Genomic DNA, 17,668 nt, shown 5'->3' with positions numbered 1-17,668 from the left:
TCTTTGCTCATCTTGTAGATGATCAGCTGTCCATTCTCTGTGGTGAGGTTTGCTCGTCCTCCAATTCTGGGGTAATAATCCAGAGGAACCAGCTTATCCACCCACTCGACCAGCAGATTACCGTTGAACTTCCACAAGATGTTGTTGATGTGATCCGGAAGAGCAGGCCTCACTTTTAACGTTAGATCTCCGCCATCCGCGAAGTACACCGTAGTTACGGTATCCTCGGTTACAGCGACGTTCAGCACAAACAGCAGCACACACAACCCGGTCAGTTTCCCCATCATGTCCACGGATCAATACACCACTGGAAAGATATCGAGCTTCATTGTCAGCAAAAACAACTATTTCTAGCTCGCCGCCCTTCAGCAATGCGTACACACCTTGCCTTCCTTCCTTCCTGCCTTCTGCTCTGGCTGTAGCAAGACGAAGACCAAGTCTTTGTTCATACAGCCCTAAATCTCATCAAGTATATAAAACCAACATATTTTTTTATTTTAGCACTGTGAACCTTTGTACATCCGTCATTCTTGCCTCGCTTTTTCTTTTTTTGTTACATTTTACATATTTTTAAATAGTATTTTTAAAATATTTTTATTGCCATTTTTTCTATTCTATATTTTATGTCTGTACACCAAAGCAAATTCCTTGTATGTGAAAACCTACTTGGCAGATCTGAAAAATGCTCCCCACAGTCTAAGCTCAACTTAATCAGTTAGAAATTACTGGAAATGCGTCACTTGACCACGTGTGAATAATGACGCTGTGAGTGCTTCTCTTTAAAAAAAAAAAAAATGTTTCACCAAAGCTTTAGTTCCTCATTTTGGACATGATTTTGGACATGATTAAATCCTATTCCATCTCTTAGAATAAAGAAAGTGCATATCACTGTACACATTTTATCTACTGGAATTAACAATTGACGGAAAGTATACAACAAGTATAAATCTCTTTAATTTTACAAGCAACTTGAAAATGTCGAGACCATTACGGCACTAAAACACAGTTTGTTACACAGTATCTTAACATTTAGAAGACAAAAAAGATTAAAAACATAAGAAAGAGTTGGACAGTAAAGACATCGTTTAAGAAGAATACATTAACTGTTCTTTAGTTCTGAGAGCGGAGTGGTAGTCTGGATTTATGAGGTGTTGAGGCTTCGTTTTCTGAGGTTTTCTGCCTGGCGTTGTTCTTTGTGTCTTTCTTACCGCCCTTCTTTTGCTGGAAAAGGGAAATAATCAGATTATAGAATCATCGTTATCAGTACACAGTAAAATGTGCTGAAAGTTGGGTGAGCGTTCATGCTAAATGTAGTGATGCACTGTATACTGATACTACAAAAGGTATCGTGATACCCTGCAGTTAAAAACGCTACGATACCCCGTTTTATTTCTATCGATACTTTAAGAATGAGGGGAAAAGCACATTTTAACATTTTTATTTAATAAAAAGTTCCATGTTCTGTCATCTATTATTCCATTACTTTTCCAGATGTTTTAGATCGTTGCCGTGGTATCGTTTCAGTATCGTATCAAGATATTTAGGCAGGGTATCGTATCAAAGTCTGAACTTTGGCATCGTGACAACACAAGCTAAATGGCGAGGCATCCCTATGTAAAACTTCCAGACATTTTTCAACCTTTGCTGCTCACCTTGAAGAAGGGAACGCGTTTGCTCTCGTTGAAGACGAGGTTCTCGTCGACGAAGGACGGCTCTGTGGCCAAGCTTTCATTACAGGTACTCAGCTCGTCCTCCAGAGAGTCCTGGACACAATAAAGAGGAACAAGCCGTGAAAATGGAGCAGAAATTAAAAGGTGTTATTATCACATTCAGCCACTAGATGTCACATTCTCATTAACCTATTAAATTAGGTTAACCTGATTACTGGAGGATCCATCCTACGTAGGAGAATACAAAACAGTAAACGTACGTGATCAACCTGGCTGTTTTTGTCCTCTTCATCCTCCTCCTCATCTATGGCGGCCTGCAGCTCCTCCTGCTGCCTCCTCAGGGTCTCCAGCAACTCGCCGCGGCTCCGCGACTTTTCCAGCCGCCTGGGATACGCAAACTCCCGACGCTGAGGGGTCGCACCTGAGGGCAACAGCAGAACTGGTTTATAACTGGGACAGGTTCAAGGACTTGAAAACACCAGACACTTTGTACCTTCTCTCCAAAAGGCCACATTTCGGATAACTTACCTGTGGGAATGTCCTGCTGCAGCTCCTCCTGCAGGAAGCCGTGGACCAGCTGTTGGCTCGTCTCTAAGCGGTCCCGGAGCTCGGCCTGCTGTTGGTCCAGGACAGTCCGGTCCAGGGAGGTCTGGTTCTGCACGGCCGTCAGAGACCGCTTCACCTCCTCCTGCCGACCAGACAGCTCCTCTTCGGCTGTCCGGAGCTGTTCAGAGCAGCGCGTCTCGACGCTCTGGAGAGAAGAGGAAGGATTAGAGTACGGGCACGTTTGGGCAAGTTTTATCTCCCAGGTGAAGCGTTTGTTCTGATACAGTGAAACCTCAAACTTCAGCATAATCAAGCGTCCGCAGGTACAGTATTACCTGCAGAAATTAAGTTCAGTAGGTTTTCAACAACAGGATGTTTTGTGGAACAAATTACAAACTTCTCAGAACACTTTTAAAGACTATAAGAAGGTAGATTTTCAAGATTCACTTTATTGTCCAGCATTGTAAGAAATTTGGATTAGGCTTCCACCCATAAAAAACATTCCACATACATAAAAAGACCGGGGTAGAGGAACAGCTAGAGGAAAAAAATTATTCCTACAAAGCACCAAAACGTTGCACAACACAACATGAAATAGAAAAACATTTGCTCTAGTGAAAAGTGGGACTATATTTAATATTAATTATGCTCTACCTGTCTTCAGTTTCTAAATGTATCAGTAGAAAAATCTCCCTTTAAGCTACATATGAACAGATAAAAAATGTGCGATTAATCGAGATTAACTTTGGACAATCATGTGATTAAATATTGTAATGATTGACAGCCCTACTAAGAACATAATAAAACATACACTGATGCTAAATACATAAAAACCTACTTGCAACTGAAAAATAGTCAGTCAATAAGATAAGATTTGAGTGTATTCACCTAAAGCAATACTCCACGGAAAATCTTATGTTGATTATTATTAGTAAATCAAACTAATAAGACATAAACGTGCAGCGATCAGAGGCCGTTTTTACCTGATGGAGGCTCTGGGCTTCAGAGGAAATCTTCCCCATCAGGGAAAGGTGTTCCTGGGCTTGAGTCTCTGCATGCTCCCGAACTCTGGAGCTCCACTGGAGGTCACGCTGGACAAGACCTGCAGTCACAGATCGACAGCATCAGCAACGATGTACACTGAATGTACTGTAGATGTGGGTTTAAGGTTTAAATGATGAATTACGTACCGGACACGGAGCTGTGGAGGTGGGAGCAGCAGCCCGTCATCTCCTCCAGCGCTTGCTGGCTTTCGTCGGCGTTCAGACGCAGAGAGGAGGCGAGCGCGGAGGAGGTGGAGGAGAGGAGGTCAGCCTGGGCCGAGGCCTGGCGCTCTACTGTGCTGCAACCGCTGCACACAGCGTGAAAGAAATGGATATAAACACAATTTTAGTAGCTGATAATTGACCCTAAATTTGACTTTGACAAGCCTTCCTGGTGTTTGTCCGTCAGTCTGTCTGTGACTCACCTGCTGATGTTCTCCTGGAGGGTCTTGAGAGGTTTCTGCAGAGCTTTGGAGGCCGAGCGCAGATCAGTATAGTCCTTCTGGGTCTCAATTGTCAGCAGGTTGAGCTGGTCCTGCAGGATCTGCATGGCCTGCTTCATACCCTGACAGCAGGAAGCACAGTAATCATGTTAGTTTCATTTTACATTTACAAAAATATCTGTGACCGATGTCACTAGCCCTTTATAAAGCAGTGGGGTGACAACACCAGTATTTAAAGACGTAGAGATGTATCAATATGTATAATAGAAATTAAAAATGGATCCCATTATCAAAATAATCTTTTAGTTTGCATACATTAAACGACAGGGGAGTTAAATATCATCCTTTAAGATTTGAAAATATTTTAAAGTATTAAAGAAATGTCTAACGGCAGAAACCGAAACTCAGCTTGTGGACAATGTTTAAATCAAAAGATTATGATCTTAATTAATTAATTAATTAATTAATTAATCTTCAGGTTCCCAGCTTTCAGATGATGTACACCACTTCTGTGTGACACTGTTGACCTCCTATGTCCACCTAAAGACCCCCTGTACCCCCCTAAAAGAGACAAAAACGGGTCTACGGTAAAGAGGGTGGAATGGAAGAGGTTCAAGTAGAAAAAGACCCGGTTTATGTGACTTTGTTATTTCCATTTTGCACTAAAACTCATAAGATTATTTACTTTTAAAAGGTGAAACATGTGGAAGCTGTTTTGGAAAAGCTACATTTTTTGGTGAGAAAAGTCTGGATGGGGGGGGGGGAATATGTATTTACTAATCTAACCAGCTTAGTGTGGACGTCGTCAAATCAAATTTGTCATCTCAGACTAAATCAATTTGATTTCTCCTTTTAAATTCAAACTAAAATGGGACAGAAGCTGCTGGAAGAATGAATCTGCATCGGGTCCTGCAGACCAGCTCTTACCGTCTGCTGTCTGTCCTGCGCCTGTCGGATCTCGTCCTCCAGCTTGTCATGTTCGGCCTGCAGTGAGCTCAGGCCCTGCACGGCTTCCTCCCGCAGCCCGGCCAGCTTCCGAACCAGGCCGCTGAAGAACACCCCCACCTCCTTCATCTCCTCCACCTGAGAGGGGGGAGATAATGAAAATGACGAGGAGGTTTAGCACAGAGATACTTTGTGAAAAAAGGTTAACATGTTTATAAAAAGGTCTTAAAACAGTCACACATTAAACATCCATTTTTCCAAATGAAGACACTATCAAATACTGTATGAATATAATTTCAACTGATTCCTTTTATTGTATTTTTTTATATTTTATTGGTATAAAAAAGAAGACCGAACACAGATATGGACTCACCTTGTCGGTCAGAGCTCGCTGCGTCTCCACGGTGACTCTCAGAGTGTCGTTGAGCTCCTTCACAGCCGACAGACCCATCAGAGTCCGAGCCACCAGCACGTCCTCCATGTCCTGTCGATGCTCTTCCTACACACACATAAAAAGAAAGAAAGCACTCAAATATGTTTTTTGTTGTGCTGTTTAATTTGGCCAATCCCAACTTCAAACCAAATACATTAGCCTTCATCGTGTCTATTAAACTGTGTGGATTGTCCTTGTTGTCCTCACCAGCAGCTGCAGCAGGCTCTCCTTGTCCTGCAGACACAGCGCCTCCTGTTGCTGCACTCTGTCCCGACAGCGAGTCACGCCCTCGTTCACCAGCTGCCCGACTCCACCCACGAAGGACTCCACGGTGGTCAGGGCTCCTTTCAGCGCCGCCTCGTTCATCACAAGCACATCGTCTGCACGGAAAAGCGGAGACGGACAGAATTAGGAAGTTAGACACCTTTATCTATCCATAAATATAATCAAAAACTAATTTGACAGGTTCTCTGATTTCCTAAATATCAGACTTTACTGTTCTTCCTGACAGTATCTCTGGTCACAAATCTTAACATTTTGAGAGGATGGCAACAACAACTTGGTCTCTCTGTTTATAGACTGTATATAAAGATGGACAACATGACAGATTACACCACCTCTTATTCCCTCATTTGAGACTCTGAATATGCAAGATTGCAATGACATTTCTTGAGCACATTCCTGCTCCTCAGAGGATGAACCCTTTAATAGATTTTAATGACACTTTAGTAACTGCTCCTCTATCGCCACCCTGAGGATAACTTTACATGTTTATATCTCCACTACAGGTTAGATCTCTTCAGATCTCTGTTCTCACCGACGGCCCGCGAGTAGCTGCTCAGCATGTCGTGGTGTTTTGCTCCTTGCTGCTGAACGCAGCGCTGCATGTTGCCGAGCGCTCCCTCCATCCGCTGAGAAAAGCTCTGCTGGATCTCACTGTTGTGCTGCTCCACCTGCAATTACAATCAAGTGTGTATTTGTTAGTCCTGATAATGGAAAGTCAAAAAGGTGCACAGATGGTGTTGCTGATATGTCCAGCAACTAAAGGTCATATTTGTGTACTTTATATGTATTCATTTATACAATTTAACATAATTATGTCACAGGGAAACATCAAATATCAACGTCATAGACTGATACAACGCTTTAGAATTACTCTTGTTGTTTTGTCAGATACATTGATGTCCATGCAGGTCTACAATTATACACTCAAACATCTGACAAACTCAATCAAACATAAACTAAATATTAATCAACTTGTAAAGATTTTCTGATTTTCTGTTTGATATCATTTATAATTCAATAACTTTGGGTTTTGGACTGTTTCACCCAGTGCTCAACAATAAGGATTGCCCACTTGGGCAAGCAAAATGCCACGTCGGGCTAGTAAATCTAGCAGCTCAAAAAATAGTTTAACACATTGTTTTTTTTCCGGAGCTGATGATGGAAGTAGCTCAGGAGTGAGCCATCTTATATATTGCATTGTTGTTCTACCACAGTACAGCACGTTGATCACATTTTGTTGTTTTTAAATGTGCTCTACATATAAACTTAACTTGAAGCCACCTTGAGCTTCCTTCTCATCTCTGTTGAGAGTTGCACATGTGCAGTACCGATCAGGCACTCGTGATAAGGCGGTGGGTAAAGACAAAAGTTTATGAGATGATGAGCAAGCGAGAATTTCAATTATCCTGGAAACAGGAGTTTAGTTGGGTGGCATTAGAGAAGATGTGGGCGAAACTCCAACTAACTATGTATTGAGCAGTTTGCCGCAAGTTTGACAGCAAGGCGGATAAAACGTGACAATTAACTTTAGTCTTTTTTTGTTATTTGATAACCAATAATAAATAAAACAATTTGTATCAGTGGCAAGTAATAAAATAAATGGTTTTATTTAGCTTAGGACGCAGGGGAATTTTCTTCAGTTGATCTGAAAAACAACATTTGGGAGATGCATCATTTTCACTTGACAGAGAACGTGTGTGCCGTTTGAAAAGAGCGTGACCTTTTTCTTCCTGTCCAGCTTGTCCTGGAGACCCGACACGTCACTGGTGCTGGCATCCACTGTACTCAGCAGCTGAAGGACGACACACAAAGCACAAATATGTTAAACAAGATTTGAAGCGTGCTGCTGAGAAATTCTCACCAAAAGTAAAATGAATGTATTCAGATTGATTGATACTGATCACACCGACTGATAAATGTTTTACACAGCTGAGTGCAAACAAGATAAAAAATATTTTCTGAAAAAAGGAAGTTGGGTGAAAAACAGCTAAAAGACAGGAAGTTACACACAGGATAGAGCATTACAAGAATGAGACATTATTAATAGGATGGTAAAGTACATGAAGAAAAAAAAGGAACAGAAAAAGAGAAGGGGTGAAAAAAAAGCTAAATTAAACTAACCAACATCTAAATCTAGCTGATAAAACATCAGAGCATTAACACACAATGTCATGTATATTAAAGCGTATCAATAAAGCTCGTCCGTACCTGTCCTGCTGTGTTATAGAGAGATTCCTGCACTGAGGTGAGCTCCAAGCAGACGAACTCTTCCTGACTCAGCTTCTCTTTAGTCAGATGCAGGTCTCGACTCGTCTCCTCCAGCCTGAAACCAACGCAGAAAAACACACTCTTTAAAATGCAGAATTTGACTGTGGTTTAAACTGCTGCAGTCTCATTTCAAATGTTGAAGGATTTTTGTATAATGCATCACCTCTGCTGCTTCTCATCCAGGTCTACGGTGCACTGCTCCAGTCTGGTTTTACTGTCCGCAAACAGCTCAGTCACCTGCAGAGAGAAACAAACTGTGAGTGACAGCTGATGCAGAAAGAAACGACAACAGCAGCGAAGATAAAATACTAATGAATATCAACAAAAACATCAAAATATACTTTCTAGTGACAGAAAGTAATATGTGAGTGCAAACGTGTGAACTGGCTAGCATATAGGCATTTATTTCATGAGATTTAAGAGGCCAGGGGATGTAAAATTAAAAAAATATATATACATCACACTTGATATTCAATTTACTGTCATAGATAAAACTAAGAAAAACAGCAAACTGAGACCTGCGTACCTTCTTGATCTCCTCCTCCATGGCAGCGATCTTGTCGGTGTTCTCGACCGTGTGCTCCTCGTGAGAGCTGATCTGACCCAACATGGTCCTGAAACACACACAGGACTGTCAGTTTGTTTCTGTTACAGCAGAACAGAAGACACAAGCTGCAATCAAGCATCTCTAAATTATTAAAAGTACGAGTCTGTAAAAAAATACTTTTCTATGTTCCACTTCCTTGTTGAATTTATTAAGTGAAATAAAATGTTAAATATAAAAACAGATCCAAAATGATATAAATATCCTGATGTCTTCTCTACAAAAGAACTTAAAGAGCTCAACTTTTTCCCCTTTTTTTAGGACTGCATTATCATTTCTGGAGAGTTTAATAACCATTTTAATAATAACGTCAATTTCGATAATTGATTGATTGTCTTAAGTAATTTATCAAGCAAATTACAAAATGATCTGGCTGCCACTTCACAAACGTGGAGATTTTAGTACTTCTCCATCACTGTAAATTGAATATGTTTTAGTTTTTGACTGCTGGTTGTATAACACAAGAGACAGTTGAAGGCGTCACCTTTGACTTTGATTCTTGGAAACTGTGATGGGCCTTTTTAAACTACTTTCTGGATATGTCATAGGAGCGTGCAGGGCGGTGCAGTCCCGTGGGTCTGATGCATGTTCATTATGTCGAGGAAAATAACTCTGGATTCAGCAGCGTTTCTGCAGCACCATCTAGTGGCTGTTTTCAAAAAAGCACCAGTTTCATCTCTTTGCTTCTATACTCTTTGGCTAAAGGATGATGAACTTAAACAAATAAAACGGTGTGTTTTTATGCGACTTACTCGTAGTTCTCTGCAGACAGATAAACTCCGTTCTTGTCTCGAGTGGCGGCCAGGTCGCGCTTCAGACGCTCGATCTCCTCCGTGTATTCCTGAGAGGACAGAAACACAAGTCAGTATTTTCCTTAAAGACGATGAAATGATATCAAAGACATTTCCTGACATGCAGCAAGTAATTTGGATGTGTTTGCATCCCTTTAAATTGTGATATCAATCTCATCCACCTTAATGAGCGTCCTCTTGGTGAGTTTCTGGTTGACCTCGGGTTTGTTCATGATGTTCTTGGCTCTGCTGGCGTACTCCAGCGTGCTCAGAGTCTCCTGCACGGACAGAGAGAATATCACATCATCGTGAGCATCCACGGAGTCGGAGGAGCAAAGTGTATACTGGAGCAATGAGAAGTAGAAATGTCAGCAACATAAGCACGTATTCACAGAGGACAGAACGTACCTCCATGTTGCTGGAGGAAGGCGACACGGTGGCGATGATGGAGGTTTTGGTTCGTCCTCCCAGAGAGTCCTGCAGGATTCTGGTCAGCTTAGACTCTCTGTGAGAAGAGTACATATCATTTATCTAACTAGTAATTACAACTAAACCCATAAGTCATCCAGAACAAGAGCAACAAGTAATTGCAGTACAGAAATGCCAAACTAGGTCTGAGGTCATTTAGAAACTGTGTCACCATTAAAAAAGATCTGCTCAGTAAACTCAGTTGCCAGTTTATTAGGTACAACTAGCTAAAAGTAATGCAGTTTAACAATAATAATACAACAGTCCTGCAATAAAATCTTCTTCTTGAACATTATAATGTTCAGATGTTTTAGAGAGGTGTTGATTCAACTTTATGGTCTTATTGGAGGATGTAGTTTGTGGTTCTTTTGATTTGCGTTATACTGATAGGTGTCCCTATTATTTTGTCCACCCAATTCATGTCATTGAGGGTAGGATAAATACCCGAAAGTTAGATTTTTAGTACAGATCTACAACTCTTCTCCAGTTAAGTACATTAAAGAGAAGAGCTACAGAGAATAAAAGGAAGGACTTGATTCCTCTACCTGTACGGGATGTGAGGCCTTTTCTCCACCAGAGCGGTGATCACTCGGCCCAGCGTCAGCAGAGACTGGTTGATGTTTCCCGCCTCGCGAGCTCGCTTGTCCACCGCACCCGATCGTCCGATGTTCTCACTGCCAGCCAGATCCACCTGAAGAGGGAGGAGAGGGGAAGTTTGTGTTCTGCAATTTTCTACTTTATGAATGGAAAATAAAGAGACTTTTCACAGGAACTGACATATGTACTGATCCTTCTTTAAATATATCAATATATACTTGACTCACAGCTTATTATTACCTTATTTCAGCCTAATAATTACTGTTGCAGAAATATTATTGATAGGTCGTCTTAAAAGATAGAGGTATCATATGAAACTAGAAACCTAAAGAATCCATTACCAACCGCTAAATAACGGTCCGAAGTTAGGCTAAATTTGGGCAAAGACAGACTGGGATGCCAATTTTCAGAAGGGGTTCTTTGACCATGTATTTTAATTAATGAATGAATGGATTATTTGTTTATTTCTGATTTGTGACTAGAACAACTTGACACACAGTGCTGAGCAGCATTCCAAATTAATCTCCAGGTTTCCAGCATTCAGATGATGTACACCACTTCTATGTGACATACACTGTTGACCTGCTATCGAACCCCTAAAGACCCTCTGTTCCCCCTAAAAAAGAAAAAAAATGGTCCATGAAAAAGAGGGGTGGAGTAAATAAGGTTAAACCGCTCATGTATATGTATTATTACCAGATTGAGTTTGCCGATCTTCACCAGCTCCTCTCCATCCAGAGTGATCTCCTTCATGTGAATGGTGACCGAGAACACCGAGTGGGAGCGACTATGCAGAGAAACGAGAGGGAAATGGTAAACAAAGTCAGCCAAGGTGGTAAATATTGGACTCAGCTTGTTGTACAGGAATCATCTGGAAGTGTGCCATTTAGTTTACTCTCGGTGAGTACCTGGAGTAGGCGTTCATGAGCGTGGAGGCCGTCCTCCTCTTGGCTGATCCTCTCTCCAGGATCTGATAAACTTCATATTTGTTGTGAACCGTCACCTCCTCCAGACCCTTCACCACCACGCCGCGCTGCAACACACAACACGGCCGTCAGAACGGAGCTCAGTACGTCACAGAAGACAGAAAAACATCAACAAAATGTATCATTTATTTTAACTGATCTATATGAGCTGTCATAAACACTGTGCTCCATTAAAGGAATAGTTTAACATTTTGGGAAAATGTTTTTATTAATTTTGTTGCGAGGGAAGCATAATAAGCAAATTCAAGAAAAGCAAACCGTGCAGTTCCCAACATGTTTCCCTTTATAAAAGGACAGAAGTAACACAACAAGCTCACACGGAGTCAATGCGGCAAGCGCTACACCAAGGCTGCAAGAACTGCAGGATACTTTCAAAAGACATACCCCTGAATCACAACAGCAGATATTTAACACAAGTTACCTTGTTCCGCGGGTCGTCGAAGAGCTGCAGCCGCTCGTTGACGTCATCGCTGGGGCTGAGCAGGTCGAACAGCTCCTCGTTGTAGATCTCCAGCAGGGAGACTTTGACGGAGAACTCGGTGCCGTTCTCAGAAAGCTTCTCAAAGATCTGGTGCAGCGTTCTGGGGATGATGCCGGCCAGAGGGTCCTAAAAACCAAAGAGTTTATCAGCTCGGTTTCTGCTCTATACGGCTCTGTCACTGTGGATTTGATTATGCAAACAAGTAGCAGAAATTTAAAGTGATTTATGGCTCCTCTCTTCTCTTACCTCCTCCCAGGTGAACTCCTCGTCTGGACTCCTCTCTCCCTCCATAGTGAACGTCTTTCCTGTTCCAGTCTGACCGTAGCTGAACAACACAGCGACACGTTGTTATCTCATGTCCATAAAAAAATTCCAGTACAATTCACAACAGAAATTAATTGATATTAATTAACTGAAGTATTAAAATTAGGGCTGTCAAAGTTAACACGATAATGCAAATCCCTTTTAATGCCACTAATTTCTTTAACGCAGTTTTAAAGCTAGAGAGACGATATATATGAAACTAGAAAACCTAAGGAATCCATTGTTACCAACCATGTGAACCATGCTTGTCGCAAAGGAGACTAAATAACGCTCCAAACTTATGCTAAAGTATGACGAGGAAAAACTGCCATGGTCATTTTCAAACGGATCCCTTGACCTCTGACCTCACGATATGTGAATGAGGGTTTCTGGACAATATTTGTCATTGTTTTGTGTTGTTAATTGATTTACAATAATAAATATATACATACATTTGCATAAAGCAGCATATTTGCCCACTCCCATGTTGATAAGGGTATTAAATACTTGACAAATCTCCCTTTAAGGTACATTTTGAACAGATAAAAATGAACGAGTAATTTGCGATTAACTATGGACAATCATGCGATTAATTGCGATTCAATATTTGAATCGATTGCCAGCCCTAATTAAAACCATTCTGAGCAAAAGATCACTCACGCAAAAACAGTGCAGTTATATCCCATAATGACTTCATCCAGAATGGGGCAAACAACGCTCCTGTACACATCAATCTGCTTGGCAGCTTGACCAAATACCTGTGGAAGAAATATTATATTTAAAAGATAAAAATGAACAGAGGGAATTAACCTCCAGTGGACCTCTGATATAAGTTATTTAACATTAATCATCTGGAGTGACATATGACATACAGATCCATTAAAATCTGCCCCGATACCAATCATTAGGATCAGACCTGGACGTCTTTAGGATTCTCCTCCTCAGGGGCGAAAAAGTGTCTGCATCCACTCACCATGTCAAACGTGTAGGTCTTTCGTGACGCCTTGTCGTTGACCCCTCCGGTCTTCACGATCACCTCCTTCCTGCTTGGATCGCAGTCCATGACCCCGTAGGACGACTTGCGCTCCATCGTGTTAAAAGGCCTGAAAATAGCAGAGACAGATGTGACTTCTCTGAATAACATCATCTGCAGATCAATGGATTCACCAATGACAACAGTGGAGATAAACATAAATAAAAGTTGGTTTTCTGCAGTAACCACGTACTATACTGAAGTAAAATGTCGAGGTACTTGTCCTGTACTTTACTTGTCCATTTTATGCTCCACCACCACACTTTACTACTCCACTACATTATGGTAAATATAGTATTTTTTACTTCACTAACGTTACATTTATTTGATACCTTTAGTAACTTTGCAGATTTGGATTATTAACACAAAATAAAATCAACAAATAAAAGCTATTATTATAGATTGAACTCCCCAGCAGCAGAATATAAAGCTCATGTAATATGTCGAGAACACATTAATGCATCAATAAATACAATATATTATTCTGAAATTCTGTATAATAAGTACTTTAAGTATATTTAGATACTGATATGAATGCAGGACTTTTAACCTGCTTTCTGCACTGTATTATTGCTACTTTTACTTCAGTAAAAAGGTCTGAATATTTCTTCCACCTCTAGTTTTCTGTCCGTACCTGCATCTGACAACGACCTGGATGTTTCTCCCCTTCTCCTCCCGCTTCACTCCACTCAGGTTGTGTGAAGAAGACATGGCTGCAGAGTCTGAAAGTATAATTACACACTTTAAATAAGATAAGATACGATATTCCTTTATTAGTCCCACAGTGGGGAAATTTGCAGTGTACAACAGCAAAGGGGATAGTGCAAAAAAACAAGATGCATCAGCTAACACAGTAAAAAGAGCTAAACAAAGTGTATCAAAATATGAACCATTTAAATAGAAGGAAGTATAAAAAATAGGAGCAGTATATACAGTATTGACAATAAACAGACTATTAACAAAATTGCACAGGTGGAAAATGATATTGCACAGTGAGAATGAAATGAAATTCCACCTGAAAATATTGCACAGTAATTAACACAGTAGTTTAACAACTATTGAAACATATTTACCATCATTATAAAATTACAAAAATACAAAATAAGGGGTTAGATGCATTATCTAATGCAATTTCAGGCCAAAACTATTTACAAAATATTCAGAAACTCTGCATTTGAAACAAGCTGTCAGGATTTCTGTCCATTACTGATGTCACGAATATATAATATTTAGACAATTTTATAGATAGATAGATAGATAGATAGTAACTTTATTGATCCCGAGGGAAATTCAAGTTTCCAGCATCACAGTTCCATAGTGCAAAACATGTTAGTAAAAAGGCAATAAAAAAGTTAGTAGTGCAAAGTACAAAGTACAAAGAAATATACCGGATATAAAAATACAAGGAGATGAAGAAAAGAGTTAAAACTGAATATAGTGCAGGATAACAGCTGTGATACAGGACTTTTAAAAAAAGTGAATAGTGCAGAAGAGACTTTCAAAAAGTGAATATAGTGCAGTAGAGACTGTTAAAAGTGAATATAGTGCAGAAGAGACTTTTAAAAGTGAATATAGTGCAGAAAAGACTTTTTAAAAGGTGAATATAGTGCAGTAGAGACTGCTAAAAGTGAATATAGTGCAGTAGAGACTGTTAAAAGTGAATATAGTGCAGAAGAGACTGTTAAAAAGTGAATATAGTGCAGTAGAGACTGTTAAAAAGTGAATATAGTGCAGTAGAGATTGTTAAAAGTGAATATAGTGCAGTAGAGACTGTTAAAAGGTGAATATAGTGCAGTAGAGACTGTTAAAAGTGAATATAGTGCAGTAGAGACTGTTAAAAGTGAATATAGTGCAGTAGAGACTGTTAAAAGTGAATATAGTGCAGTAGAGACTGTTAAAAGTGAATATAGTGCAGAAGAGACTGTTAAAAGTGAATATAGTGCAGTAGAGACTGTTAAAAGTGAATATAGTGCAGTAGAGACTGTTAAAAGTGAATATAGTGCAGTAGAGACTGTTAAAAAGTGAATATAGTGCAGTAGAGACTGTTAAAAGGTGAATATAGTGCAGTAGAGACTGTTAAAAGGTGAATATAGAGCAGTAGAGACTGTTAAAAGTGAATATAGTGCAGAAGAGACTGTTAAAAAGTGAATATAGTGCAGTAGAGACTGTTAAAAGGTGAATATAGTGCAGTAGAGACTGTTAAAAGTGAATATAGAGCAGTAGAGACTGTTAAAAGTGAATATAGTGCAGTAGAGACTGTTAAAAGGTGAATATAGTGCAGTAGAGACTTTTTAAAAGTGAATATAGAGCAGTAGAGACTGTTAAAAGTGAATATAGAGCAGTAGAGACTGTTAAAAGGTGAATATAGTGCAGTAGAGACTGTTAAAAGGTGAATATAGAGCAGTAGAGACTGTTAAAAGTGAATATAGAGCAGTAGAGACTGTTAAAAGTGAATATAGAGCAGTAGAGACTGTTACAAAGTGAATATAGAGCAGTAGAGACTGTTACAAAGTGAATATAGAGCAGTAGAGACTGTTACAAAGTGAGTATTGACTGAGAGAAATGCTGTTAGATAACGACAAGTGGACATTAGCTTATTAGCATGTTAGCTTGGATTTAAACGGACGTTACTCGACTCACCGAATGACGTCGTTCACGTGTCGTCGTCCTCTTCTCTTTTAACCAATTATCCGCGTGTTGTTTCCACCAGTAGTATGATTTGTAAGTTATATATTTATCGTGTTTCTGGCTCCTCCGATAACCCGAGTGTCCGTCCTCAGACAGCTTCTGTACCGCTCTAAAACCTCCGGCTGGAAACAGTTCAAACGGAACATTTAAATTTCCCGCTCAGCCAATGAGAGGAGAGTAACGGTCCAAACAAACAACGTGATTGGTTAGAAGGATTCGAGGCGCGGTGCATCACGGGAGGTTAGTGTAGTATTGTAAAAAAAAAAAAAATTCAATAAACTTTATTTTAAATTTGTAAACAATACAAAAAACAGTTAAATCGACACATAGGTGAATGCATATAAAGGAAATAAAGGGATAAATAATATATATATATATATATTTTTTATGATGTCCTTGTTTTATAATCTTTTTATCTATGTAAAGTGTCTTTGAGTTTTTAGAATAGCACTATATAAATAAAGTGTATTATTATTATTATTATTAATGATAATAAAAAAACATATACAAATAAAATAAATAAAAAAAGTAACATAAAACACAAAACATACCGGGGGTTAATATAAATAAATAAATAAATAAAAGTAACTTAAGTAAAAGCATCAGAATGGGAGCACAAACTCACCGTTTTACTAGCCTTTTTGTTTTTTGCAGAAGATATTTATGACCACAGTGAGGGAAAAAAAAGAAATCAGAGATTTCTAGAATAAAGTCATAATATTATGAGAATAAAGTCATAGATTTATGAGAAAAAAAAGTTGTATTATGAGAATAAAGTCATACATATAGGAGAAAAAAAGTCTTAATATTATGAGAATAAAGTCATAAGTTTAAAAAGAAAAAAGTTGTAGTTTTGTGCGAATAAAGTCATAATATTGTAAAGTACTAATTTTACCGCCTGTGCCGCCTGTGTGAAAATGAGAAACGTGGAGCATCTTGTGAAGTTGTACTTTAGTATAGGTTTCACAAATACTTAATCTTTTGGCACATCAGCACCGCATTATCATAAGTATCAGGACCTTGAAAAGATTATTCCGAAGAAAGAACCACATGGACCTGGGGGATGGTGGCCCTAATACTGCGTCGTAGATATTGTGTTAATATATAGTTCCATTTCTTTTTTAAAAACATTAAAGTGAGGTTTAACTCAAATTTGCATTATGTATGAATGTAAAACATTGTGACAATGATAATGAGATTGATTAGAAAATATTCTCTCTTTTTAGTTTTATTAATGACCTATACTGCAGCCAGCCACCAGGGGGCGATCCAGATGTTTTGGCTTGACTTTAGGGAGCTGTTATGTCGTCCATCGTTATATACAGTCTATAATTCACACTAATAAAACCCTTTTTTCCCCCAAAACAGTCATGACACAGAGTAGGAGTCACAGATTGTATATTTTTCTTTAATAACTTTACAACAGGGTACAAATCGGGTCCACTCCTCTGAAGGCTTTGTGAAAGTTCTCTGTAAAATAGCTGAAGTCAGTTTTTTTTTTCTGGGGTATGAATAACTGAGGTTTCCCAATCTACATTCAGAGCTCACACAAATAATCATTTGATAGGACATTTACTAAAGAGTGGTGCAGGAATGAGTCCTAAAACCCAGAAATGAGTTAGCATTTTAGCACTTTCGGTTCCCTTGTCTGGAGGTCAATGAGGTTTTAGTTAGATGCCTGAAATAAGGTCTGTGGTTAACACAAGCTGAAGAGAATAAAATAAATATGTCAGTAAATATCCCACTCGGGAAGTTTGAAGCTTTTATATGTCTTAACAAGTGGCTAAATCAGACTACAAGACGTCATCACGCGGAACACTAGTCTAGCTTACTGTAGTAGTAGTTCGTTTAGCCTCACGTTAGCTTTTTACTTCTTCATTTAAACTTCAAAAATCATAAAAGTGGTGTTCATTTGTGGAGATTATCTTGCTGAACAAAATGTGTAAGTATCATAAACGTGTGTTTGCCACAGAGTTTATTTTCTGCAATAATCCAAAACCCAATGGGAAAATCCCACTGGCTTTTTGTCGAGGGAACCAGGGCGATGCTAACTTCCTGGTTGGCCTACAGAAATACATCATCCC

At 39.3% G+C, this 17,668-nt stretch overlaps 1 protein-coding gene across 1 annotated transcript; it reads right to left on the bottom strand.

Annotated features, from left to right (window-relative positions):
• Positions 1-938: 938 nt before the first annotated feature.
• Positions 939-15,723, bottom strand: kif11 (kinesin family member 11). Its single transcript, XM_037781774.1, has 27 exons — positions 15,537-15,723; positions 13,531-13,618; positions 12,837-12,966; positions 12,524-12,621; positions 11,807-11,885; positions 11,501-11,686; positions 11,002-11,126; positions 10,790-10,880; positions 10,042-10,187; positions 9,437-9,533; positions 9,211-9,306; positions 8,990-9,078; positions 8,160-8,247; positions 7,797-7,870; positions 7,574-7,688; positions 7,086-7,157; positions 5,898-6,033; positions 5,288-5,460; positions 5,021-5,146; positions 4,630-4,785; positions 3,685-3,824; positions 3,407-3,567; positions 3,200-3,318; positions 2,199-2,421; positions 1,931-2,091; positions 1,653-1,763; positions 939-1,221 (listed from the first exon to the last, which is right to left on the bottom strand). The coding sequence occupies exons 2-27, from the start codon at positions 13,605-13,607 to the stop codon at positions 1,111-1,113; spliced, it is 3,180 nt and encodes a 1,059-aa protein (XP_037637702.1). The 5' UTR covers positions 13,608-13,618; positions 15,537-15,723; the 3' UTR covers positions 939-1,110.
• Positions 15,724-17,668: the final 1,945 nt, after the last annotated feature.

Source organism: Sebastes umbrosus, chromosome 10 (assembly GCF_015220745.1).
Source record: "Sebastes umbrosus isolate fSebUmb1 chromosome 10, fSebUmb1.pri, whole genome shotgun sequence".
Lineage (NCBI taxonomy): Eukaryota > Metazoa > Chordata > Actinopteri > Perciformes > Sebastidae > Sebastes > Sebastes umbrosus.
The sequence above is the reverse complement of the archived record's forward strand: the minus strand, read 5'-3'. Positions and strand labels throughout refer to the sequence as shown.